The sequence below is a fragment of the Haemorhous mexicanus genome, chromosome 37 (assembly GCF_027477595.1).
Source record: "Haemorhous mexicanus isolate bHaeMex1 chromosome 37, bHaeMex1.pri, whole genome shotgun sequence".
Lineage (NCBI taxonomy): Eukaryota > Metazoa > Chordata > Aves > Passeriformes > Fringillidae > Haemorhous > Haemorhous mexicanus.
In genome coordinates this window covers 556,322-582,358 of record NC_082377.1, presented here as the reverse complement: position 1 = coordinate 582,358, position 26,037 = coordinate 556,322, and the positions used below count along the sequence as shown (strand labels likewise).

At 68.8% G+C, this 26,037-nt stretch overlaps 3 protein-coding genes and 1 long non-coding RNA gene across 6 annotated transcripts; 2 read left to right on the top strand and 2 right to left on the bottom strand.

Annotated features, from left to right (window-relative positions):
* The first annotated feature begins 414 nt into the window (after window positions 1-414).
* Window positions 415-1,418, top strand: LOC132341266 (uncharacterized). The gene is made up of 2 exons (XR_009490136.1): window positions 415-652; window positions 794-1,418. It is a non-coding gene; the product is annotated as an uncharacterized LOC132341266 (long non-coding RNA).
* A 96-nt stretch (window positions 1,419-1,514) lies between these two features.
* On the bottom strand, window positions 1,515-9,467 carry TFR2 (transferrin receptor 2). The gene is made up of 18 exons (XM_059872604.1): window positions 9,286-9,467; window positions 8,995-9,184; window positions 8,658-8,792; window positions 8,232-8,337; window positions 7,924-8,046; window positions 7,333-7,449; window positions 7,095-7,102; window positions 6,810-7,025; window positions 6,332-6,498; window positions 5,102-5,221; window positions 4,720-4,802; window positions 4,579-4,642; window positions 4,432-4,499; window positions 4,265-4,341; window positions 4,084-4,168; window positions 3,442-3,660; window positions 2,457-2,597; window positions 1,515-2,147 (listed from the first exon to the last, which is right to left on the bottom strand). The coding sequence occupies exons 2-18, from the start codon at window positions 9,135-9,137 to the stop codon at window positions 1,515-1,517; spliced, it is 2,505 nt and encodes an 834-aa protein (XP_059728587.1). The 5' UTR covers window positions 9,138-9,184; window positions 9,286-9,467.
* An 8,843-nt stretch (window positions 9,468-18,310) lies between these two features.
* On the bottom strand, window positions 18,311-20,053 carry POP7 (POP7 homolog, ribonuclease P/MRP subunit). Its single transcript, XM_059872657.1, has 2 exons — window positions 19,794-20,053; window positions 18,311-19,589 (listed from the first exon to the last, which is right to left on the bottom strand). The coding sequence occupies exons 1-2, from the start codon at window positions 20,009-20,011 to the stop codon at window positions 19,103-19,105; spliced, it is 705 nt and encodes a 234-aa protein (XP_059728640.1). The 5' UTR covers window positions 20,012-20,053; the 3' UTR covers window positions 18,311-19,102.
* Window positions 20,054-20,298: 245 nt separating this feature from the next.
* ACTL6B (actin like 6B) lies at window positions 20,299-26,003 on the top strand. 3 transcript variants are annotated; one of them, XM_059872656.1, is made up of 14 exons: window positions 20,299-20,355; window positions 20,768-20,844; window positions 21,408-21,573; window positions 22,186-22,286; window positions 22,356-22,453; window positions 23,550-23,644; window positions 24,143-24,249; window positions 24,635-24,724; window positions 24,814-24,875; window positions 24,951-25,065; window positions 25,151-25,231; window positions 25,317-25,412; window positions 25,705-25,791; window positions 25,869-26,003. In XM_059872656.1, the coding sequence occupies exons 1-14, from the start codon at window positions 20,331-20,333 to the stop codon at window positions 25,947-25,949; spliced, it is 1,281 nt and encodes a 426-aa protein (XP_059728639.1). In that variant the 5' UTR covers window positions 20,299-20,330; the 3' UTR covers window positions 25,950-26,003. The 3 variants fall into 3 exon arrangements, with proteins under 3 accessions (XP_059728639.1, XP_059728638.1, XP_059728637.1); XM_059872654.1 differs by lacking the exon at window positions 20,299-20,355 and having other exon boundaries at window positions 20,628-20,844; XM_059872655.1 differs by lacking the exons at window positions 23,550-23,644; window positions 24,143-24,249; window positions 24,635-24,724; ... (4 more) ...; window positions 25,705-25,791; window positions 25,869-26,003 and having other exon boundaries at window positions 22,356-23,539.
* The last annotated feature ends 34 nt before the right edge of the window (window positions 26,004-26,037 follow it).

Genomic DNA, 26,037 nt, shown 5'->3' with positions numbered 1-26,037 from the left:
CTCAGCACACCTGAGTTCATTGGGAGGGGGTCTCAGCACACCTGAGTTCATTGGGGGGGGGGGGTCTCAGCACACCTGAGTTCATTGGGGGGGGGGGGGTCCCAGCACACCTGAGTTCATTGGGAGGGGGTCTCAGCACACCTGAGTTCATTGGGGGGGTCCCAGCACACCTGAGTTCATTGGGAGGGGGTCTCAGCACACCTGAGTTCATTGGGAGGGGGTCTCAGCACACCTGAGTTCATTGGGGGGGGGGTCCCAGCACACCTGAGTTAGGGGAGAGGGGGTCCCAGCACACCTGGATTTGTGGGCAGGGGGTCTCAGCACACCTGAGTTCATTGGGGGGGGTCCCAGCACACCTGAGTTCATTGGGGGGGTCCCAGCACACCTGCGTTAGGGGAGAGGGGGTCCCAGCACACCTGGATTTGTGGACAGGGGGTCCCAGCACACCTGAGCTCATGGGGGAGGGTCCCAGCACACCTGGGTCTGGGCAGGGGGTCTCCGGCTCGTGGCTCTGACCCCCCCTCTATCCTGCAGCCCCTCCCCCTCCTGCCTGGAGCCCCGCGGCCCCCCCCGAGCCCACCCCCCCCCCGGGGGCGCACCTGGAGCCCCTCGGGGTCACCGGGCTGGAGCTGCTGCCGCGGCTGCGCGGCGAGTACGGGGGATGGGGGGGTGGGGGGGTGGGGGGGGATGGGGGGCTGGGGGGAATGGGGGGGATGGGCGGTGTGGGGGCTGGGGGCAGGGGGGGTCGTGGGGGGCAGCGGAGCCCCGCGGTGACCCCCGTGTCCCTCCCCAGGGACCTGCTGCGCATGGGGGTGACGCTGGCCGGGCAGCAGAGCCCCCCCAAAGGGGACCCCCAGTGCTGACCCCGCCCCCAGCCACGCCCACGGCAAGATGGCCGCCAGGGAGCGGCGCTGAGGGACGGAGCTGGGTAGGGGAGCAAGATGGCTGCCAGGACAAGATGGCCACCAATCCAAGATGGCCACCAATCCAAGATGGCTGCCATACCAACATGGCTGCCATTCCAATATGGCTGCCAATCCAAGATGGCTGCCATACCAACATGGCTGCAATTCCAATATGGCTGCCAATCCAACATGGCTGCCATTCCAACATGGTTGCCAATCCAAGATGGCTGCCATTCCAACATGGCTGCCATACCAACATGGCTGCCATTCCAATATGGCTGCCATTCCAACATGGCTGCCATTCCAACATGGCTGCCAGGACAATAAGGCCCCACCCACAAATGATGTGTGGGCGGGGCCTGGATGGGGCAGATCTCAGGGGCGTGGCCACCAACGGGAGTGGCCAAACACAAGTGGGTGTGGCCATGTGGGCGTGGTCACCGATGGGCGTGGCCCACACTGCTTTTATTGTCCCCAATTCCAGTCATGGCCAATAAACGTGGCTGATGCAAATGAGGGGGCGGAGCTGTGCCCTGCGGTGTCCCCAAGGTGTCCCCAGGGCCACCCCCGAGCTCCGCCCATCCCGGTGTCCCCTCCTGTCCCCAAGGGTCACCAAGGGCCCCCCCGACCCCGAGTGTCCCCAAGGTCCCCCTGAGTGTCCCCAAGGTCCCCCCGAGTGTCCCCAGGGCCACCCTGCTCCCAGCTGTCCCCATAACCCCACCTGTCCCCGCTGTCCCCAAGGCCCCCCCCAGTGTCCCCAAGGCCCCTCCCAATGTCCCCAAGGCCCCCCCAGCCATCGCCAGCCCCCCCCATGTCCCCACAGTCCCCGCTGTCCCCAAGGCCACCCCCGATGTCCCCGATGTCCCCGCTGTCCCCGGCCAGCGCCCCGGCCGTGCCACGCAGGGTCCAGGCCAGCAGTGCCAGCCGCAGCTGGACACTGTCCCCAAGTGTCCCCACCCTGTCCCCAGGTGTTCCCACACTGTCCCCAGGTGTCCCTGCAGTGTCCCTGTGTGCGGCTGTGCTGTCCCCAGGTGTCCCCGTGCTGTCCCCAGGTGTCCCTACGCTGTCCCCAGGTGTTCCCACACTGTCCCCAGGTGTCCCCGTGCTGTCCCCAGGTGTCCCCTGCGCTGTCCCCAGCTCGGCCACCAGCGCCGCCAGCGTGTGTCCCCCCTGGCCCAGCAGGACGTGGCGGAACGGGGACACCAGAGGGGACACGAACGGGGACAGCAGCGACGCCTCGGCCTGCGGGGACAGAGGGGACAGAGGGGACAGAGGGGACACTGTCAGGGGTGGGGACACGGACAGGGACAGGGGGACACTGTCAGGGGTGGGGACACGGACAGGGGGACAGGGACACAGGGACAGGGGGACACAGGGGACACCATCAGGAGGACAGAGGGAACACAGTCGGGGGGACAGGAGGGGACACAGGGACAGGGAGGGACCGGGAGGGGACAGGGAGGGGACAGGTGACACACGGGCAGCAGGTGACGCCCGGGTGGCACTGAGGTGACGCCCAGGTGGCCCAGGTGGCACCGAGGTGACACTCACGGCCATGAGGCGCGCGTTGAAGCCGCGGTTCAGGCGCTCGTTGGAGCCGTCCGATCCCGACATGTCGCGACGGAGCGCGGCCGCCGCGCGCACCACGCCCCCTCTGGCCGAGGAGAGGCACTGCAGGGACAGGCCCCGCGCCTGGGGGGCGACTGGTTATACTGGGGGGGACTGGGGGGACTGGGGGGGACTGGGGGGGACTGGGGGGACTGGAGGGGACTGGGGGGACTGGGGGGACTGGAGGGGACTGGGGGGACTGGGGGGACTGGGGGGACTGGGGGGGACTGGGGGGACTGGGGGGGACTGGGGGGACTGGGGGGACTGGGGGGACTGGGGGGGACTGGGGGGGACTGGGGGGGGCTGGGGGGGGACTGGGGGGACTGGGGGGGACTGGGGGGACTGGGGGGACTGCTCTGACCAAAAATGTCTCCCAGTGCCCCCCCGGTGCCATACTGGTCTGTACTGGTCCGTACTGGTCCGTACTGGTCCGTACTGGTCCATACTGGTCCATACTGGTCCGTACCTGCAGCGGGGCCAGCTGCCGCACCAGCGTGTCCCCAGTGGCCGCGGTTTATACTGGTCTATACTGGTCTATACTGGTCTATACTGGTCTATACTGGTCTATACTGGTCCATACTGGTCTGTACTGGTCTGTACTGGTCTGTACTGGTCTGTACTGGTCCGTACTGGTCCGTACCTGCAGCGGGGCCAGCTGCCGCACCAGCGCGTCCCCGATGGCCGCAGTCTATACTGGTCTATACTGGTCTATACTGGTCTATACTGGTCTATACTGGTCTGTACTGGTCTGTACTGGTCTGTACTGGTCCGTACTGGTCCGTACCTGCAGCGGGGCCAGCTGCCGCACCAGCGCGTCCCCGATGGCCGCAGTCTATACTGGTCTATACTGGTCTATACTGGTCTATACTGGTCTATACTGGTCCATACTGGTCTGTACTGGTCCATACTGGTCCATACTGGTCCGTACCTGCAGCGGGGCCAGCTGCCGCACCAGCGCGTCCCCGATGGCCGCGGGCTCCAGCGGCAGCCGCGGGTCGTGGCCCAGGCGGAGCAGGAGCTGCGCGGCCACGGCGGCCACGGCGCGGGTCACGGCGGGGAGGCGGCCCCGGAGCCGCGCGCCCAGCCGGGACAGCGTGTCCTCGGGGGTGCCCAGCGCCGCGCGGGACCCGCCAGTGCCACCCACGGCCTGGGGGACAGGGGGACACTGTCACACAGGGACAGGAGGGGACACAGCGTGTCCTCGGGGGTGCCCAGGGCGGCGCGGGACCCGCCAGTGCCACCCACGGCCTGGGGGACAGGGGGACACTGTCACACAGGGAGGGGACACAGCGTGTCCTCGGGGGTGCCCAGGGTGGCGCGGGACCCGCCAGTGCCACCCACGGCCTGGGGGACAGGGGGACACTGTCACACAGGGAGGGGACATGGGGACAGGGGGGACACCTGGATACACCTGGGGACACCAAGGGGACACCTGGGGACACCAGGGGACACCTGAGGACACCTGGAGACACCAGGGGACACCAAGGGGACACCTGAGGACACCTGGAGACACCAGGGGACACCAAGGGGACACTTGGGGACACCTGGGGACACCGGGGGGGGGTCGCACCTCATCGAAGCCGAGCTCCAGCGCCGGGACCCCCGCGGCCGCGGTGAAGGGAAAGGCGCCGCTGTCGGGGGCCAGGGGGCGGATCCTGGGGGGACAGAGGGACGCGGGTGGGACAGAGGGACCCCCGGTGTGCCCAGGTGTGCCCAGGTGTGCCCGGGTGTGCCCAGGTGTCCCCACTCACACGTCGCTCTCCCAGCCCCGCCCCGGCCGCGTCAGCTGCTCCAGGAGGCTCTTCCCGCCCTCGTTCGGACTCTCCACCTTCATTTGGGGGGGGTCGGGGGTGATGGGGAGGCTGCCCCGCCCCCACGCCCCCCGCCCCTCCCCCACGCCGCCCTGCCCCGCCCCCACCTGCTCCAGGGCGCTCTCGATCAGGGGCACCAGGGTGGGGCTGGTCCTGACCACGAACCGATCGGCCCCTGCGGTGGGGGAGGGGAAAGGGGGGGTCAGGGGGGGAGGGGCGGGGAGGGGGAGGGGCGGGGAGGGGGAGGGGCGCACCCAGCACGGCGCGGTCCAGGCTGATGTAGGCGGCGACCTTGGTGTGCAGGAGGTCGGGGTAGCCCTGGGGGGAGGGGCGGGGGGGTCATGGCAGGGTCACGGCAGGGTCATGGGGTCACGGCAGGGTCACGGCGGGGTCACCTCGAGCCACTCGGTGGCCCCCAAGTGTCCGAACTCGGCCCCGTCCCAGCTGACGAAGAGGAGGGTCCGGCGGAGCTGGAAGCCTGGGGGGAGGGGCGGGGGGGGGCAGGGGGGTCACCGGGGGGGGAGAGACCCCCCCCAAATGAGGGGAGCACCCACAGGTGGGGCACACCTGGGTAATGCAGGCACCGCCCTCCCCCCGTGGCCCCGCCCCAGTCTGGGACCCCGCCTCTGACTGCCCCTCCCCCACCCTCTGAAGACCCTCCTCCAGTTCGGGGAACCCTCGGAACCCCAAATTCCCCAATTTCAGCCCCTCCCCAAATCGGGCACCCCGCCCGGCCCCGCCCAGCCCGGCCCCACCCAGCCCGGGCCCCACCCTCACCCTCTCGGCCAATGGCGGCGAAGAACCGCGCTAGCTCCAGCAGGAGGGCGGTGCCCACGCCCGAGGCCGCCGCCCCCGGCCCCAGTGAATCACGCTGGGCCCCCACGATGATGTAACAGTCTGGGCGGGGCCAGGGTCAGTGAGGCCACGCCCCCAAACCGTCTCTGTACCCCATTGGCCCCACCCATTTTCCCCCATCCACTCTGACCACGCCCTCATAATGCGCCTGCATTGGCCGCAACCCCTGACCACACCCAATTCAGCCACACCCCACCCATTCGCATTATTCCCATAGCCCCGCCCTCCTCTGCCCCTCCCCTCACCACGGCCACACCCATCTTCTGACCACACCCACCCTGACTGCGCCCCTTTAATGTCCCTCCCACATTGACCACACCCACTGACCACACCCAATACAGCCATGCCCCACCCACCTCCAGTATTCCCATTGGCCCCCCCCTTGATCACACCCAACCTCTGACCACACCCACCCGACCACGCCCTTTCCAGATTGACCGCACCCTGTGACCACACCCATGACCACATCCTGTGACCACACCCTGTGACCACACCCTGTGACCACACCCTGTGACCACACCCCGTGACCACACCCTGTTACCACGCCCCGTGACCGCACCCTGTGACCACACCCACTGACCACACCCAATACAGCCATGCCCCACCCACCTCCGATATTCCCATTGGCCCCCCCCTTGATCACACCAAACCTCTGACCACACCCACCCGACCACGCCCTTTCCAGATTGACCACACCCTGTGACCACACCCTGTGACCACACCCCGTGACCACACCCTGTGACCACACCCTGTTACCACGCCCCGTGACCGCACCCTGTGACCACACCCACTGACCACACCCAATACAGCCATGCCCCACCCATGTCCAATATTCCCATTGGCCCCCCCTTGATCACACCCAACCTCTGACCACACCCACCCCGACCACGCCCTTTCCAGATTGACCACACCCTGTGACCACACCCATGACCACACCCTGTGACCACACCCTGTGACCGCACCCTGTGACCACACCCTGTGACAACGCCCTGTGACCACACCCCGTGACCACACCCCGTGACCACACCCGTGACCACACCCTGTGACCACACCCCGTGACCACACCCCCGACCACGCCCTGCCTGTCCAAAGCCCTGAGTGACCTCACCCGCCCGGCCCCGCCCCGGCCCCGCCCATGGCCCCGCCCCTCACCGGGCTCCAGCCGCCCCCGCAGGGCCCCGAAGACGCTGGTGAGGGTCCCGGGGCGCGTCCCCGCCCCCACCCGCAGCTGCAGGCGCCGCCCCCCCGGGCGGGGCCGGAACCGCAGCGACCCCCCCGGGACCCCCCAGCGCGGGGGGGCCAGGGGGGGCTCCAGGGACCTGGAAATGGGGGGGGGGGTGGGTCTGGGGGCTCTGGGGAGGGGTCGCAGGGTAATTTGGGGAGGGGTCTCGGTACCTCACCAGCCTGGCGGCCATGGTGGCGCTCAGGGGGTTCATGAATAAATTTGGGGAGGGGTCTTGGGTTAATTGAGGGGTTAATGGTTAATTTGGGGAGGGGTCTTGGGTTAATATAGGGTTAATGGTTAATTTGGGGAGGGGTCTGGGGTTAATTGAGGGGTTAATGGTTAATTTGGGGAGGGGTCTTGGGTTAATTTAGCGGTTGATGGTTAATTTGGGGAGGGGTCCCGTACCTGAGGAGCCGGGCGGCCGTGGCGGCGCTCAGGGGGTGCGCGGGGATCGGGGGCACGCCCGGGGGGGGCCCGGGGGGGGCGTGGCCGCGGAAGGAGGGGAAGCCCCGGCTGAAGGGGTCCCCCGCCCCCTCCTGCACCTGGGGGGGGGCGTCAGACCGAGACCCCCCCCCCAAAATACCCCAGAGACCCCTCCCCAGACCCCGCCCACCCCTGCACCTGGGGGGGGGCGTCAGACCGAGACCCCCCCCAAAATACCCCAGAGACCCCTCCCCAGACCCCACCCACCCCTGCACCTGCGGGGGGTGTCAGACCCAGACCCCCCCCAAAACACCCCAGAGACCCCTCCCCAGACCCCGCCCCCCAAATACCCCAAAAATACCCCCCAGCCCTCTCAGACCACGACCCCCCCGAGACCCCCCTGAGATCCCCCAAATTTCCCCAAACCCCCCCAAAACCCCCGGCCCCCCCCAAATCCTCCCCCGAGACCCTCAGAGGCCCCTCCCCCCGCCCCTCCCCCACTCACCTGCAGGGTGGGGGCCGTGCCCCCCCCCAGCCCGGGACCCCCCCCCGGCCCGGCCGTGTCCCGGGGGTCCCGGTACAGCAGCACCCCCGCGGCCCCCGCCCCGAACATGGCCGACACCTGGGGGAGGGGCCGCGTGGGGGAGGGGCCGCGTGGGGGAGGGGCCGCGTGGGGGAGGGGCACCCACCCGCCCCCTCCCCGATTCTGGGGTCTCGCTTTTGGGTTGGGGTCCCTCCCCAAGGTTGGGGGGGTCTCACCTGTTGGGCGGGGCTGCCCCTCCCCAGCCCCTCCCCCACCCCGGGGCGTGTCTCACCTGTCAGGGGCGTGTCCCTCACCTGTTGGGTGGGGCTGGGGTGTGTCTCACCCGTGGGGGTGTCCCTCCCCTGTTGGGTGGGGCTGCCCCTCCCCAGCCCTTCCCCCACCCCGGGGCGTGTCGCACCTGTCTGTGGGCGTGTCCCGCATGTCTTGGGCGGGGCTGGGTGGTGTGTCTCACCTGTCTGTGGGCGTGTCCCTCCCCTGTTGGGTGGGGCTGCCCCTCCCCAGGCCCTCCCTTGCCCCGGGGTGTGTCTCACCTGTCAGGGGCGTGTCCCTCACCTGTTGGGCGGGGCTGCCCCGCCCCAGCCGCAGCAGCGCCAGGTGTCCCCGCAGGGACACGCCCCGGGCCCGGAGCTCGGCCACGTCCTGGGGGCGGCCATAGTGGGCGTAGACCAGCCCGCCCTGAAGGGGTCAAAGGTCAGGGGTCAGGGGGGTCACCAGTGGGGACAGTGGGGTCAGGGGTCATGTCTGGGAGGCGGCCATATTGGGTGTACACCAGCTTCCCCCGAGGGGGTCAGGGGTCAGCAGGGTCGGGGTGGGCGGGGTCAGCAGGGGTCAGCAGGGGTCAGGGGTCAGAGGTCGCTCACCGTGGCCGTGCCGGGGGCGCTCCAGGCGCAGAAGGCCTCGGGGTCCAGCGGGAGCCGCTCGAGCTCCTCCCCCCCCGGCCCCACCCACCGCAGGGTCACCGCCCCCCTGGGGGCAGAGGGCAGGGGTCAGGGGTCACCCCTCCCCCACCCATCGCAGGGTCACCGCCCCCCTGGGGGCAGAGGGCAGGGGTCAGGGGTCAAGGGTCACCCCTCCCCCACCCACCGCAGGGTCACCGCCCCCCTGGGGGCAGAGGGCAGGGGTCAGGGGTCAAGGGTCATGCCTCCCCCACCCACCGCAGGGTCACCGCCCCCCTGGGCAAAGGTCAAAGGTCAGGTCTTTTCACCCTTCCCAATTGACTTCTCCCCCACCCCAGTGACCCCCCCATGACCCCCCCAGCGACCCCTCCCCCCATCCCCCCCCATTACCGGACTGGGAGGGGGAGGGGCTGGGGGCGGCTCCAGGCCCGGCTCAGCCCCGCCCCCGCCAGGGCACTGAGCACCGATTGGGCGAGAGCCCGGCCACGCCCCGACCCCGCCCCGTGCGGCCCCGCGCTGACCTCCCTGCGGGGGAGGGGCAGGGTCACCGCAAGGTCAGGGGTCACCGCGGGGTCAGGGGGCACAGGGGGCGGGGCCGGGCTGGTCACTCATGGTCAGTACAGGTCAGTGTGGTCACTGTCGGTCAGGGGTCACTCAGAGGTCACTCAGAGGTCACTCAGAGCTCACTCAGGGGTCAGGGGTCACTCGGGGGTCAGGGGTCACTCACCTGGCCCACCTCTCCACCCTCTCCTCCCTCAGGTGTCGCCTCAGCAGCTCCCGCAGGCGGGGCCGGGGGGGCGGAGCCTCTGCACTGGCCCCGCCCCAAACTCCATCGGGGGTGGAGCCTGCCGGCAGCACCCCCGCCCCCATGGCCCCGCCCCTGCAGGGGGTGCGGCCAATGCCGGCCACCAACAGCCCTGGGGGCGGGGCCAGAGGGGTGGGGCCAGAGAAGAGTGAGGTCAGAGGGGCGGAGCCACAGTGGGCGGGGCCACAGTGGGCGGGGTCTGGGGTCCCGTACCCAATAGGAACGCCGTGGCCGAGCCCAGCGCCAGCACCGCCAAGGGGTGGAGCCAGGGGCGTGGTCTGTGCCGAGGGCGTGACCGGGGGCGTGGCAGCCGCACGATTGGCTCCGCCCCCTCCTCCTCCTCATCCCCCCGGGGGTCTCTGTGACGCGAGTAGGACACGGGACCCCCGCCGGGGGGCTGGGGAGGGGTCAGGCGGCACAAATGGGGGAGGGGTCAGGGGCACAAATGGGGGGAGGGGTCAAAGGGCACAAATGGGGGAGGGGTCAGGGGGCACAAATGGGGGAGAGGGGTCAAAGGACACAAATGGGGGAGGGGTCAGGGGGCACAAATGGAGGGGGAGGGGTCAGGACCCCTGGAATGGGGGGGAGGGGTCAGGACCCCCGCAATGGGGGGGAGGGGCTTTACCCGCCGGCGGAAGCAGCGTCTCAGCGTCTCCATGGCAACCGGGGGTCCCGGGGGGATCAGGGCGGTCCTGAGGGGTGGGGGAGGGTCCCAGGGGGGCTCAGGTGGGTCTGGAGGGTTTGGGGAGGGTCCTGGGGGGTTTCAGAGGGTCTTGGGGAGTGGGGGAGGGTCCTGGGGGATCTCAGGGGGCCCCAGAGACATCTGGGGGCCCAGGGGGTGTTTCGGGGTCCCTCGGGGGGTCCCCGGGGGTTTTTTGGGGTCTCTGGGGGCCCCGGCGGTTTTAGGGTCCCTCAGGGGGGGTAAAGGCGGTTTTGGGGTCCCTCGGGGGAGCCCGGAGGTTTTTTGAGGTCCCTCGGGTGGTCCCGGCTGTTTTGGGGGCCCTCAGGGGGGGTCCAGGCGGTTTTGGGGGCCCTCAGGGGGGGTCCAGGCGGTTTTGGGGTCCCTCGGGGGGTCCAGGCGGTTTTGGGGTCCCTCGGGAGGGGCCCGGGTGTCCCCAGGGGCTGCAGTTCCCCTCCCCCCCCCACCAAGGACAGACTTTGCCCCGGGAGGACATGGCCCCTCCCCCACCCCAAACCTGTGTCCCCCCCTCCCCCAAACCCCCCCTGGAGCCCCCCGGGGTGACCCCAAATTCCCCCTGAGCCCCCCAGAGCCCCCCAAAATGCCCCAAAATGCCCCAAAATGCCCCAAATCCCCCCGGCCCCGCTCACCCGCCGCCGCCGGACCCGCGCTGGCCCCGCCCCCACAGGTGAGAAAAAGAGGCGGGGCCTGAGGGCGTGGTCAGGAATGCTGGGAAAAGGGCGTGGTTTGGGAAGGGCGTGGCCGATTGGGTCCCCGCCCCGGCGCCGCCCGGTCCCGGCGGTGATTGGCCGAGCCCAGGGGGTCCGGGGGAGGGGGCTGGGGGGGTTTGAGGGGGATTTGGGGAAATTTGGGGGGGTTTGAGGGGGATTTGGGGGGGCTGTGGGGGTCAGGGATGTTCGGGGGGCGGCTCGGACCCCCCGAGGGCGATTTTGGGGGGGCCCCGGGCTGCGGGGGGGTCCCAAATTTATTTGGGGGTCCCAGTTCGGGGGTCCCGATTTGGGAGTCCCGGTTTGGGGGTCCCGGGTTATTTTGGGGTCCCAGTTCGGGGGTCCCGGGTTATTTTGGGGGTACCGCGTTATTTTGGGGGTCCCGGGTTATTTTGGGGGTCCCGGTTTGGGGGGTCCCGGGTTATTTTGGGGGTCCCGGGCTATTTGAGGTCCCGTTCGGGGGTCCCGGCGCAGCCACCCTCGGGCGGGGGTCTCATAAATATCCTCGTGTTTGCATTAAGTTACATGGGAGGGGGCGCGGTCTCCCCTGAGTGACAGCTGTCAATCAATCACCCGCGGGGCCTGGGCAGCCCAGGGCGCTCAGGCGGGAGGGGGATGATTGACGGCTGTCAATCACCTGCCAGCACGTGCAACGTGCCGGGGGGAGGGGGAGGTGCTGACGGCTCCTGATGCTGATGATTGACAGCTGTCAGTGATGTGGATTGACATCTGACAGTCCTGATGATCGGGGATGCTCCGTGATGATTGGCAGCTGCTGCTGCTGAGTGACAGCTGGTGACGATGATGACAGGCACCGGTCTGTGATGATTGACAGCTGCCAACTGTGAGTGGAGTCTTTGCGTGATGATTGACAGCTGTCTCTGGCAGTGATTGACAGCTGCCGGCAGTGATTATTGACAGCTGCCCATGGTGAATGACAGCTGCTGATGGTGATGACTGACAGCTGCCTCCGGTTATGATTGACATCTGCCTCCGATGGTGACTGACAGATGTCTTCGGTCATTGACTGATTGACAGCTGTCTCTGGCTGTGACTGACAGCTGTCTCTGGCAATGACTGACAGCTGTCTATATCGGTGACGGACAGCTGTCTCTGGCGATGACTGACAGCTGCCTCTGTGGATGACTGACAGCTGCCCCTGGGATGACTGACAGCTGTCCCTGGCGATGACTGACAGCTGCCCCGATTATGACTGACAGCTGCCCCTGGGATGACTGACAGCTGCCCCTGGGATGACTGACAGCTGCCTCTGTGGATGACTGACAGCTGCCCTGGGATGACTGACAGCTGCCCTGGGATGACTGACAGCTGCCCCTGGGATGACTGACAGCTGCCTCTGTGGATGACTGACAGCTGCCTCTGTAGATGACTGACAGCTGCCCTGGGATGACTGACAGCTGCCCCTGGGATGACTGACAGCTGCCCCTGGGATGACTGACAGCTGCCTCTGTGGATGACTGACAGCTGCCTCTGTAGATGACTGACAGCTGCCCTGGGATGACTGACAGCTGCCCCTGGGATGACTGACAGCTGTCTATGGTGATGACTGACAGCTGCCTCTGTGGATGACTGACAGCTGTCCCTGGGATGACTGACAGCTGCCCCTGGGATGACTGACAGCTGTCCCTGGGATGACTGACAGCTGCCTCTGTGGATGACTGACAGCTGCCTCTGTGGATGACTGACAGCTGTCCCTGGGATGACTGACAGCTGCCCCTGGGATGACTGACAGCTGCCTCTGTAGATGACTGACAGCTGCCCTGGGATGACTGACAGCTGCCCCTGGGATGACTGACAGCTGCCCCTGGGATGACTGACAGCTGTCTATGGCGATGACTGACAGCTGCCCTGGGATGACTGACAGCTGTCTCCGGAGATCGGTTGATTGACGGCTGGCTGCCGGCTCAGCGCGGGCAGGTGTCGGCCAGGTAGAGCCGCACCTTGCCCCGCAGGAAGCGGCTCAGGACCCCCAGGAGCCGGGGGAGGGTCCGGACCCGCACGGGGGCGGGGGGCGAGGGCGGGGGCGGGGCCTGCGGGAGGGGCGGGGTCAGGGCGGCTCCGGCCGCCCCCAAAATCCCCAAAAACCCCAAAACTCCCCAAAACTCCCCAAACCCCGCTGCAGCCCCTAAAACCCCTCACATCCGCCCAACTTCCTCCAAGACCCCCAGAAATCCCCCTAAACCTCCCCAAATTCCTCCCACCCCCCCCCAGGATCCCCCAAATCCCCCCAAACCCCCAAACCCCCCCAAATCCCCCCCAGACCCCCCCAGGACCCCCCAAATTCCCCAGACCCCCGTACGGGCGCGGGCAGCCCCCGCAGCAGCCGCGCCAGACCCCAAACCCTCCCAAATCCCCCCCAGATCCCCCCAGGACCCCCCAGATCCCCCCAGGACCCCCCAAATCCCCCCAGATCCCCCCCAGGACCCCCCAAATCCCCCCAGATCCCCCCCAGGACCCCCCAAATCCCCCCAGATCCCCCCCAGGACCCCCCAAATCCCCCCCAGATCCCCCCCAGGACCCCCCAGATCCCCCCAGACCCCCGTACCGGCGCGGGCAGCCCCCGCACCAGCCGCGCCAGACCCCAAACCACCCCAAATCCCCCCCAGACCCCCCCAGGACCCCCCAAATCCCCCCAGACCCCCCAGATCGCCCCCAGACCCCCCCAGGCCCCCGTACCGGCGCGGGCAGCCCCCGTAGCAGCCGCGCCAGACCCCAAACCCCCCCAAATCCCCCCCAGATCCCCCTAGGACCCCCCCAAATCCCCCCAGGACCCCCCAAATCCCCCCAGATCCCCCCCAGGACCCCCCAAATCCCCCCCAGATCCCCCCCAGGACCCCCCAGACCCCCCCAGACCCCCGTACCGGCGCGGGCAGACCCCGCAGCAGCCGCGCCAGACCCTAAAACCCCTCAAATCCCCCCCAAATCCCCCCAGGACCCCCCAAATCCCCCCAGACCCCCGTACCGGCGCGGGCAGCCCCCGCAGCAGCCGCGCCAGGCTCCGCGCGGCTCCGTAGGCGCGGTCCAGGCTCGGGCGCACCCGCGGGTCCCGCAGCAGCTCCCGCGCCCGCAGCACCGCGGCCGCCAGCGCCGCCTGGCCCCCGGCCACCTCCTGCGCGCGGGACCCCGCCTGGCGACACCGGCGACACCGGGACACGCGTCACGGGGGCTTCTTCCCCGGTTTTCCCCGGTTTCCCCCGATTTTTCCTGATTTTTCCTGATTTTTCCTGATTTTCCCCCGATTTTTCCCGATTCCCTTTCCATCCCGATTCCCCCCACGTTCCTCCCCCTTTCCCGGTTTTCAGCCCAGTTTGTCCCATTTCTCCCAGTTCCTCCCCATTTTGCCCGCTCCATTTCTCCTGGTTTTCCCTGATTTTCCACGTTTCTCCCCAGTTTTCTCTCTTTGGCATCATTTCTCCCCAATTTCTCCCCGATATTTCTCCCCATTTTGCCCCATTTCCCCACGTTTCACCCCATTATTCCCAGTTTCTCCTCATTTCACTTCTTTTTTTCCCAAATGTTCCCCATTTCCCCACATTTCTCCCCCATTTCACCCAACTCTGCCCCATCTCCCCGGGTTTTTTCCCCATTTCCCCGGGTTTTTTCCCCATTTCCCTGTTTTATTTCCCCATTTCCCCGGGTTTTTCCCCATTTCCCTGGGTTTTTCCCCATTTCCCTGGGTTTTTTCCCCATCTCCCCGGGTTTTTCCCCATCTCCCCGGGTTTTTCCCCATCTCCCCGGGTTTTTCCCCATTTCCCCGGTTTTTTCCCCATCTCCCCGGGTTTTTCCCCATTTCCCCGGGTTTTTCCCCATTTCCCCGGGTTTTTCCCCATTTCCCCGGGTTTTTCCCCATTTCCCCGGGTTTTTCCCCATTTCCCCGGGTTTTTCCCCATTTCCCCGGGTTTTTCCCCATTTCCCTGGGTTTTTTCCCCATTTCCCTGGGTTTTTTCCCCATTTCCCCGGGTTTTTCCCCCGTTTTTCCCGATTTCCCGGCATTTCCCCCCATTCCCACTCACGTCCAGGCTCCGCCACAGGTTGAAGTTGACGCCGGGGTCGGGGACAGCGACGGCCTCGGGGAGGTCACAGTGGGGGCCACACCCGGCCTGGGGGGGACAGACACGGTGACAGCCCGCCGCGACCCCCCGGGTCCCCCCCGTGTCCCCAACCCCTCTGAGGTGTCCCCACATCCTCCGGGTGTCCCCTCCCGATGTCCCCAAGACCCCCCACTGTCCCCACTGTCACCAAAATCCCCAAGCCCCCACCAATGTCCCCACTGTCCCCATTCCTCCCCGACGTCCCCATGTCCCCCCCAATGTCCCCACGCCCCCGCTGTCCCCGCTGTCCCCTCAATGTCCCCGCTGTCCCCGATGTCCCCACTGTCCCCCCAATGTCCCCATGTCCCCGCTGTCCCCGCTGTCCCCTCAATGTCCCCGCTGTCCCCTCAATGTCCCCGCTGTCCCCCCAATGTCCCCATGTCCCCGCTGTCCCCGCTGTCCCCTCAATGTCCCCGCTGTCCCCGATGTCCCCACTGTCCCCTCAATGTCCCCACGCCCCCGCTGTCCCCGCTGTCCCCTCAATGTCCCCACGTCCCCGCTGTCCCCTCAATGTCCCCATGTCCCCACGTCCCCGCTGTCCCCATGTCCCCACGCCCCCGCTGTCCCCTCAATGTCCCCATGTCCCCACGTCCCCGCTGTCCCCTCAATGTCCCGCTGTCCCCGCTGTCCCCTCACCGTGCCCCGCTCGGCGTCGCGCGCCTCCAGGATGAAGCGCTCCATCACTCGGGGGTCGCAGAGCGAGGGGGGGCCCTCGGGGGGGGGCTGGGGGCGCCCCGGGACCCCCAACAGCAGCAGCAGCAGCGCGCACAGCCCTGGGGGGGCGTGGGGGGTCAGCGGGGACACGGGGACATCCCGGGGACACGGGGACATCCCGGGGACATGGGGACATCCCGGGGACATGGGGACATCCCTGGGGGAAGGGGAGATCCCGAGGGGACACGGGGACATCCCTGGGGGGACACGGGACATCCTCGGGGGAGGGGGGACATCTCGGGGACACGGGGACATCCCGGGGGAAGGGGGGACACGGGGACATCCCGGGGACATGGGGACATCCCTGGGGGAAGGGGAGATCCCGAGGGGACACGGGGACATCCCGGGGACATGGGGACATCCTCAGGGGAAGGGGACATCCCGGGGACATGGGGACATCCCGGGGACATGGGGACATCCCTGGGGGAAGGGGGGACACGGGACATCCCTGGGGGGACACGGGACATCCTCGGGGGAAGGGGACATCCTCGGAGGAGGGGGGACATCCCGGGGACACGGGGACATCCCGGGGGGGCACAGGAACATCCCCGGGACACGGGAACATCCCGGGGACACGGGGGACATCCCGGGGTAGGGGGACACGGGGACATCCTCCGAGATGGAGGACACAGGGACATCCCCGGGGGATGAGGGACTCGGGGACATCCCGGGGGGACGGGGACATCCCGGGCTGGGGGACACGGGGACATCCCCCGACCCCCGGCAGCCCCCGGCCCCGGGATACCGGAGAGCCGCCCCCTCACCTGAGTGCCCGCCCCCCAGAACGTCCGGGGGTCTCGGGGACCCCCTGCCCACCCGGTGACCCCCGGGACCGCCCCCCGCGTGGTGTCCCCCCCCCACCTGTGTCCCCGCCGGCCACCTGAGCGCGCGGGACGCACCTGGGGACCCCCGGACTCCCCCCCCGGTTCCTCCCCGCTCACCTGCGCCCCCGCCCCTCCCCGTCCCGCCACACACGTGGGTGCCCCCCCTCCCCCGCCCACCTGGGGCCCCCCGGCGCCCCCCGCTCACCCGCCGCCCCCATGGCCGGCTGCTCATGGCCCGGGGGTCCCTGGTGGCTGTCCCCGGGGCTGCGGCCGTCCCCGCCGCGTCCCCCGGCCCCGGCCCCGGTTAATGTTTGATCCGAGGGGCCGCGGGGCCGGAAGGGCCCTTGGGGGGGGGGGTTTCCATCCGCTCCCCCCGCGCCCCCCCCAGACCGTCGAGGAAAAGGCCGCGCCGGCCGCCGCACGTCGGCCCCTGGCCACGGGCCACCCCCGGGCCCGGCCACGGCGCCGGCCAGGCGGGGGGGACACGGCGGGGACACGGCGGGGACACGGCGACGGGGGGACACCGGGAGGGGGGGCTGGGAACGGGGGACACGGGCAGGGGAGCGGGGGGACACGTGGGGGGACACGGGGGGGACACGGGAGTGACACAGGGACGTGGGGAGCTGGACACGGGGGGACAAGGAGACACGGGCACAGGGGACACGGGGGGGACACGGGGACAGGGGACACGAGGGGGACACGGGGGGACACGGGAGTGACACAGGGATGTGGGGAGCGGGACACAGAGCTGTGGGAACATGGGGACACGGAGGGGACAAGGAGGGGACACGGGGACACGGGGACAGGGGGACACAGGGGGAGGGACCCGGGGATGGGGAGCCGGGCATGGAGGTGTGGGGACACGGCGGGGGACACACGTGGGACACGGGGACACTCAGGGACAAGGAGCCGAACAAGCAGATGGAGTTTGGGGACGAGGGGACAGAAGTGGGGACAGGGGGACGGGGACTTGGGGACACACAGGGGTGGGGGACAGGGAGAGCCGCACGGGGGGGACACAGCGACAACGTCCCGGACACGGAGGCGCGGGACGGGGACAGAGGAGGGGACAGGGGGACACGGGGGTGGCAGAGCGGGCGCGGGGACGGCCACATCGGGATGGGGTGACACGGGGATGGCGACACGGGGGGACCCGCGGCTGCGGGACGGCCGGGGACACGGGGACACCCCGCGGGGCCGTGGGAGCGCGGTGACACGCGCGCGGGGACACGGGGACGCGCCAGGCCGGGGGATCCCGGGATCCCCCCTCGGCCGGGCGGAAGCGGCCGAACAATGGGGCAGCGTCACTGTCGCCGTCACTGTCCCCGCCGCCAGCGCCACCGCGGCCCCGGGGGCGGCCCCGGGGACCCCCCGGCCCAGGGGAGGCGACACGGGGGACGCGGGGGACGGGGGGGACGGGGGCAGAGCCGAGGGGACGGGAGGCGACACGGGGAGCCGGGGGACGCGCGGCGGGATGGAGGCGGCACGGCGGGCACGGGGGACTCGGCAGGGCACACGCGGGACCCAGGTGACACGGGAGGTGACACGGGGGACCCGGGAGGTGACACGGGCCCCCTGCCAGGCCGTACGTGCGGCTCCGCACAGCCCGGCCGCGGGTCCGGCGCCAGCGGGGCCAAAGGGCACCCGGGGGCGGGGGGACGGCGACAGCGACGTCACCGACGCCGCAGGGTCCCCCCGGTGGCCCCCGGGAGTCCCCCCCCCCCGGGCAGGGACACCCCCGCACGGCCGGGACACGCCGGGAACGGGGCTGCGCACCTGGGGGTCCCCCGGTCACCGGGAGTCCCCTCGGGTCACCTGCCACCGCCCCGGGGTGCCTGGCGGTGCCTTTTGTCACCCGGCTGCCCCTTTTGTCACCTGGGTGTCCCTTTGTCACCAGGGTTCCCCTCATTTCCCCCCCCCCACGCACCTTTAATGTCCCCAGTGTCACCTGGACCCCCCCCAAATCCCCCCTGGGGTCCCTCCTTGTCACCTGGACCCCCCCCACCCCGTTGTCACCCAGACCCTCTCCCTGTGCCCCCCCACGGTCCCCTGGGTCCCCCATTGTCACCTGGGGGTTTCCTGCCCCAAATGTCACCGATGACGCAGAGGAAGCCTCAGCCCCGCCCCCCAACCTGCCCCAAAAATCCCCCAAACCCCCCCAAAACTCCGAGGCATCGCTGCTGCTGCTGCCACCGACTTTATTGGGGTGTCACCTCCCTGTGCCACCTTCTCATGTCACTCCAGAGTCCCCAGGCTGCTGTGGGGGGGGCTCAGGGTGACATCAAGGGACTCGGGATGACATCAAGGGTTTGGAGTGACGTTGAGGGACTCAGGGTGACACCGAGGGCTCAGGGTGACACCGAGGGACTCAGGGTGACACCGAGGGCTCAGGGTGACACCGAGGGCTCAGAGTGACACCAAGGGACTCAGGGTGACACCGAGGGCTCAGGGTGACACCGAGGGCTCAGGGTGACACCAAGGGACTCAGGGTGACACCGAGGGCTCAGGGTGACACCGAGGGTGACACCAAGGGACCCGGGATGACATCAAAGGTTTGGAGTGACGTTGAGTGGCTCAGAGTGACACCGAGGGCTCAGGGTGACACCAAGGGACTCGGGGTGGCACTGAGTGACCCGGGATGACATTGAGGGTTTGGGGTAACACCGAGAGCTCCGTGTGACATCAAGGGACCCGAGGTGACATCGAGGTGGCCCTGGCTCGCGGCACCCTTGACCCGTTGGTGGCAGCTCGGTGGCCTCGAGCCTCCGGTGGCATCGCCCGTGTCCCCAAAGCATCCAGGTCACAGCGTCCCCGAGGCCACCGTGGTGGCCTCAAACAACTCTTGGTTGCATCTCGGTGTCCCCAAGTCCTCGCGGGTTCCCGGCGGCCGTGACCGGCTCCGGGTGGGCTCCGGGCCGTCCCCCTGGCGCATTTTGGGGACCCCCGGAGGGTGGGGGCGGCCTGGGGACCCGGTCAGGCGCAGGGCGCCTCCCGGCAGAGGCGGATGTGGATGGCCGAGTTGTGGCGCGGCGGGTCCCCGTCGGGGTCCTCCCGGTCGCCGCTGTGGCCGCGGTCGGGGCGGTCGCGGTGCCGGTCCCGGCGGTCCCGGAGGGGCACGGAGGAGGTGCTGGCGTGCAGCCGCAGGGCGCCCCCCGCGCCCGCCTGCAGCTGCAGCGCCAGGTTGATGGTGCGGGGCACGGCCAGCCCCAGCCCGTGCAGCCGCAGCTCCCCGGGACCCCCGGGACCCCCGCCCGGCGCCAGGAGCCGCTGGCAGCGCCGCAGCTGCGCCCGGAAATCCGAGCGTGACGTCACGAACACGTCATTGCTGCCCGGCACGGCGGGAGGGGAGGGGGAGCCCGGGGGGGGCCCCGGAGCCGGGCCCCGGCGGCGGCGGCGGGGGGGGAGCCCGGGGAGCCCCCCGGGCGGCGGGGACGGAGCTGCGGCGCGGCCCGAGGACATTCTGGGGGGGGAGAAATGGGGAGGGGGCGTCAGGGGTGGAACCCGGGAACGCCCGGGACCCCCGAGCCTCCCCCGCACCCCGAACCCCCGCAGACCCCACAACCGCCCCCAGACCCCCCCAAACCGACCGTGACCCCCTCGGGACCTCTCCCGGACACCCCTGACCCCCGCCGGGACCCCCTCCCCAAAATCCCCCCGGCCGAACCTCGCGCGTCCCGCGCCACCGCCGCTTCCGCCACGAGGCCACGCCTCCCCTGGCGCCACGCCCCCATGGGCGGAGCCGCCCCCGAATGAGCACCGCCCAGATAAAACCACGCCTCCCCGCGCGCCGGGGCGCATTTTTCGGGGTTTTTGGATTTTTTTAGGGCCAACAGGGGGCGCTCCGCGCCCTCCCATCGCGCACGAGCCCCGCCCCACCCGCATCCGCCATTTTGGGGGCTTTTAATTAACAAAACCGTTAATTAATGCCCCGGCAGCTGGGATGATTGCGTGGGAGGGCCTTAGAGGAAGCCGCGCCCCTTTTCACACGCACAGCGTGAACACACGGCGGGCGTGGCCGCGCCCATAAGCGGGAGGAGCCTCGCCCCAGAGACCACGCCCCCCGGCCGTTAACAAAGGGCCGCGGCCCCTTTAAGCGCCGCCATGGCGGCCAATGGGCGCGCGCGCCGCACGGCGGGCGCTGATTGGCCGCGGGCTCGGCCCCGCCCCACCGGCCGGCGCTGTCCCGGTGCTGAACGCGGCCATGAGCGGCGGCGTCTACGGCGGCGGTAAGGGGGCGGGGCCGAGCCCCGGGGGCGGGGCCACCGAGGGGGCGGGGTCACGGCGGGAGAGGCGGGGCCAAGACGGGGGGGGGGAAAGGGGTGGGGGTTGGGGGGCGTCCCCGGGGGGGTCCCGGTGTCACCGTCCCCTCAATGTGAGGGGGGCGTCCAGGGGGGCTGTCATTGTCACGAGGGGGTCCCGGTGTCACCGTCGTGTCAATGTGAGGGGGCTGTCTCGGGGGGTTCTGGGGTTTTTTGGGGGGGTCTCATTGTCCCGCTGTCACCGCCGTGTCCCCGCTGTCCCCTCAATGTGAGGGGATGTCCCGGGGGCTCCCGGTGTCACCGCCGTGTCCCCGCTGTCCCCTCAATGTGAGGGGATGTCCCGGGGGCTCCCGGTGTCACCGCCGTGTCCCCTCCCCAGACGAGGTCGGGGCCCTGGTGTTCGACATCGGCTCCTTCTCGGTGCGTGCGGGCTATGCCGGCGAGGACTGTCCCAAGGTCGGTGCCACCGCGTCCCCTCCGTGTCCTTGTCACACCCCCCCGGACCGACGAGGCTGCCGTGTCCCCAGCATGCCATCCCCATGGTGGTGACAATGCCATCGTGTCCCCAGCATGCCATCCCCGTGGAGGGGACAATGCCACCATCCCCATGGCCACTCCAAGCCAATGCTCCCATGCTGGTGACAATGCTACCTTCCCCAAGAGCCACGGTGTCCCCATGGTAGTGACAATGCCATCGTGTCCCCAGCATGCCATCCCCATGGAGGGGACAATGCCACCATCCCCATGGCCACTCCAAGCCAATGCTCCCATGCTGGTGACAATGCTACCTTCCCCAAGAGCCACGGTGTCCCCATGGTAGTGACAATGCCATCGTGGCCCCAGCATGCCGTCCCCATGGCCACGGTGTCCCCAGGCCAACATCCCCGTGGTGGTGACAGTGCCACCACGGTGGTGCCACCGAGGCTGTGGTGTCCCCGCCACGCCGGCCCCACGGGTCCAGCCCAGGCCCCAGTCCCCGCGGCGGTGGCACTGCCACCCCGCTGTCCCCGTGTCCCCAGGCGGATTTCCCCACCACGGTGGGGCTGCTGTCCCCGGACGAGGTGTCCCTGGAGCTGGACGGGGACAAGGACAAGAAGGGTGGCAAGGTCTATTACATCGACACCAACGCCCTGCACGTGGCCCGCGAGGGCGTCGAGGTCCTGTCCCCCCTCAAGAATGGCATGAGTGAGCGCGGGGACACGGGGACAGGGGGGACATGGGGACAACACGGGGACACTGGGGACATGGGGGGACATTGGGGACACAGGGACGGGGGGGACACGGGGACACGGGGACAGCAGGGACATGGGGGGACATTGGGGACACGGGGATGGGGGGGACATGGGGACACAGGGACACTGGGGACAGCGGGGACATGGGGGATACTGGGGACAGCAGGGACATGGGGGGACATTGGGGACACGGGGACAGGGGGGGACATGGGGGGACATTGGGGACACGGGGACAGGGGGGGACACGGGGACACGGGGACACTGGGGACAGCGGGGACATGGGAGGACATTGGGGACACTGCGGACACGGAGGGACAGTGGGGACAGAAGGGATGGGGTGACACTGGGGGGACACAGGGCAATGTGTGGGGACCAAGGGGACTGCAGGGGACATGGGGAGAGATCAGGGACAGCACGGGGACATTTGGGGACATTTGGGGCACGCGGAGCGGCACAGGAGGACACGGGGGGTGCGGGGGGACACTGCAGGGACTGGGGGTGTCTGCGGTGGCTGCGGTGGCCCGGCCCTGCGTCCCCAGTGTCCCCAATGTCCCCAATGTCCCAGTCGAGGACTGGGAGTGCTTCCAGGCCATCCTGGACCACACCTACGGCAAGCACGTCAAGTCGGAGCCGGGGCTGCACCCGGTGCTCATGTCCGAGGCGCCGGTAGGTGTCCCCCGGCTGTCCCCCGGCTGTCCCCGGTGTCCCCAGTGTCCCCAATGTCCCCGTGCGCAGTGGAACACGCGTGCCAAGCGGGAGAAGCTGACGGAGCTGATGTTCGAGCACTACAACATCCCGGCCTTCTTCCTCTGCAAGACGGCCGTGCTCACCGCGTATCCCGGCGTCACCGAGTGCCACCCCCGGGCCACCCGCTGCCACCTCCGGGTCACCCCTGGGCCACCCTCTGCCATCTCCGGGTCACCCCTGGGCCACCCTCTGTCACCTCCGGGTCACCCCCGGTGTCACCTCTGGGTCACCTCTGGGTCACCTCCAGGTCACCCCCGGTGTCCCCCCAGTGTCACCTCCAGGTCACCCTGCATCACCCCCAGTGTCATCCCTGGTGTCACCTCTGTGTCACCTCCAGGTCACCCCAGTGTCACCCTTGGTCACCCCCGGTGTCACCTCTGTATCACCTCTGTGTCACCTCCGTGTCACCCTGCATCACCCCCAGTGTCATCCCCGGTGTCACCTCTGTGTCACCTCCAGGTCACCCCAGTGTCACCCTTGGTCACCCCCAGTGTCATGTCTGTGTCACTCTGGGTTGCTCCAATGTCACCCTGGTGTCGCCCCTGGTGTTACCCCAGTGTCACCTCCGTGTCACCCTGCATCACCCCCAGTGTCACCCCCGGTGTCACCTCTGTGTCACCTCCAGGTCACCCCCGGGTCACCCTTGGTCACCCCCGGTGTCATGTCTGTGTCACTCTGGGTTGCTCCAATGTCACCCTGGTGTCGCCCCTGGTGTTACCCCAGTGTCACCTCCGTGTCACCCCTGGTGTCACCTCTGTACCCCCCCAATGTCACCCCCGGTGCCACCCCTACCCTGGGGCGTGTCTGGTGGGTGCAGCCAGGGCTGTTGGGCGTGTCCAGGAGGGGTTGGGTGTGTCCAGCAGGGCTGGGTGTGTCCGGGGCTGTAGGGCGTGCCTGGTGGGTGTGTCCGGGGCTGTAGGGCGTGACCAGTGGGTGTGTCCAGAGCTGTAGGGCGTGACCGGTGGGTGTGACCAGGGCTGTAGGGCGTGCCCGGTGGGTGTGACCAGAGCTGTAGGGCGTGCCCGGTGGGTGTGACCAGAGCTGTAGGGCGTGCCCGGTGGGTGTGTCCAGAGCTGTAGGGCGTGCCCGGTGGGTGTGTCCAGAGCTGTAGGGCGTGCCCGGTGGGTGTGGCCGGCGCGGGCCCCGCCCCCATTGCGGCTGTGCCCCTTGACCCCGGCGCAGCTTTGCCAACGGGCGCAGCACGGGGCTGGTGCTGGACTCGGGGGCCACCCACACCACGGCCATCCCTGTGCACGACGGCTACATCCTGCAGCAAGGTGAGCGCGCACCTGCCGCAGGTGAGAGAGCACCTGGGGTGGGGGAAGGGTACCGGGGACACACCTGGGATACACCTGGGACACACCTGGGACAGGTGAGAGCACACCTGGGACACACCTGAGACACATGCGGGGGAGAGGGGTACCTGGGACACACCTGGCACAGGTGAGAGAGCACCTGGGGTGAGGGAGGGGCACCGGGGACACACCTAGGACAGGTGAGACTGCACCTGGGAGACACCTGGAGTGGGGGAGGGCACCTGAAACACCCCTGGAACACACCTGGGACAGGTGAGAGCACACCTGGGAAACACACAGTGGGGGAAGGGTACCTGGGACACACCTGGCACAGGTACAAACACTACCAAGACACACCTGGCACAAGAGACAGCTTACTGGGGACAAGCACAATGGCCACCCCCACCCCCCCCAGCCAGGTGAGCGCACACCTGTGGCAGGTGGGGGTGGGCGGAGCCTGAGGCCGGCCCCGCCCCGCAGGTATCGTGAAGTCGCCGCTGGCCGGGGATTTCATCTCCATGCAGTGCCGGGAGCTCTTCCAGGAGCTCAACATCGACATCGTGCCCCCCTACATGATCGCCGCCAAGGTGGGCGTGGCCAGGGCCAGCCAATCAGAGAGGACAGGGCCAAACACAATGCTCCTCCCACTTGTGGGTGGGATTATCCTCCGATAAATGAGCACCACCCATTTTGGGGTGGACTCATTTAGCTACACCCCCTTCTGGGCAGACTATTAGCTCCACCCACTTTGGGGGTGGGCTTTTCATTTAGCTCCACCCCTTTGAGATCGCCCCTCCTCATTGGGCAGTCCTACCATTTAGCCCCACCCCCTGCATGACATCACCCTTAGACTCCTCCTCTTACCCCAGCCCAGGGGAGGCTCCTCCCCTTTCCTTTCACATCATCATTCCCAAGCCACACCCCTTTTCATGCCGGCCACGCCCCCACGGCCGCGGCCCCTCCCTCTGGCAGGAGCCGGTGCGGGAAGGGGCCCCCCCAAGCTGGAAGAAGAAGGAGAAGCTGCCCCAGGTGTCCAAGTCCTGGCACAACTTCACCTGCAACGTGAGCAGGGGGGGTTGGGAGGTCCCGGGGGGTTTTGGGGTCTCCCACTGCCCACCCCCCACCCCTTTTTTGGGGTCCTGTCCCCCCAGGAGGTGATCCAGGACTTCCAGGCCTCAGTGCTGCAGGTCTCGGACTCCCCCTACGACGAGCAGTGAGTGCCAGGACTGGGGGGGCTGGGGGAACTTCTGGGGTGGGGGGACCCCAAAACCGGCCGTTTTCACCCCAGGGTGGCGGCGCAGATGCCCACGGTGCACTACGAGATGCCCAACGGGTACAACACCGACTACGGGGCCGAGCGGCTGCGCATCCCCGAGGGGCTCTTCGACCCCTCCAACGTCAAGGTCTGGGGGTCTCTGAGAGGGTTTTGGGGTCCGTGGGGGGTGCTGGGGATTTTGGGACCCCCTGACCCCCCCTCTCTTTTCCCAGGGCCTCTCGGGGAACACCATGCTGGGCGTGGGACACGTGGTCACCACCAGCATCGGGATGTGTGACATCGACATCCGGCCGGTGGGTCTGGGGTCCAGGGGGTCCGAGGGGTCCGGCGGGCAGCAGGGACCCCCCCCCCACTCATCCCTGCCCGTGTCCCCCCCAGGGTCTCTATGGCAGTGTCATTGTCACCGGTGGGAACACGCTGCTGCAGGGCTTCACCGACCGCCTGAACCGGGAGCTGGCTCAGAAAACGCCCCCTGTGAGGGACCCCCGGGATGGGGATGGGAGGGGCTGGAGAGACCCCAAACCCCCCCTGTGAGGGACCCCCACAATTTTGGAGGGGGGACCCCAAATTCTCACAGGGAGGGACTGCCTGAATTTGGGACAAGGGGACCCCAAATCACTCTAAGGGACATTTGGGGGTGGGGGGCACCCAGACCGGGTCACTCCCAGTTGCCCCCAGTGGATCAGGGCTGTCCCCCAGTACTTCCCAGTTGCCCCCAGTGGATCCTAGCTGTCCCCCAGCGCTCCCAGTAACCCCCCTCTCCCAGAGCATGCGCCTGAAGCTCATCGCCAGCAACAGCACCATGGAGCGCCGCTTCAGCCCCTGGATCGGGGGCTCCATCCTGGCCTCGCTGGTGGGTCCGGGGCTCTGTGGGGAGCTGGGGGGACCCCCCACGCGGGACCCTACAAAACAGCCCCAAATCGCCCACAGGGAACCTTCCAGCAGATGTGGATCTCCAAGCAGGAGTACGAGGAGGGCGGGAAGCAGTGCGTGGAGCGCAAGTGCCCCTGAGGGAGCCTGAGGAGCCCTGAGGGGCCCTGAGGAGCCCTGAGGAGCTCTGAGGAGCTCTGAGGAGCCCTGAGGGAGCCTGAGGAGCCCT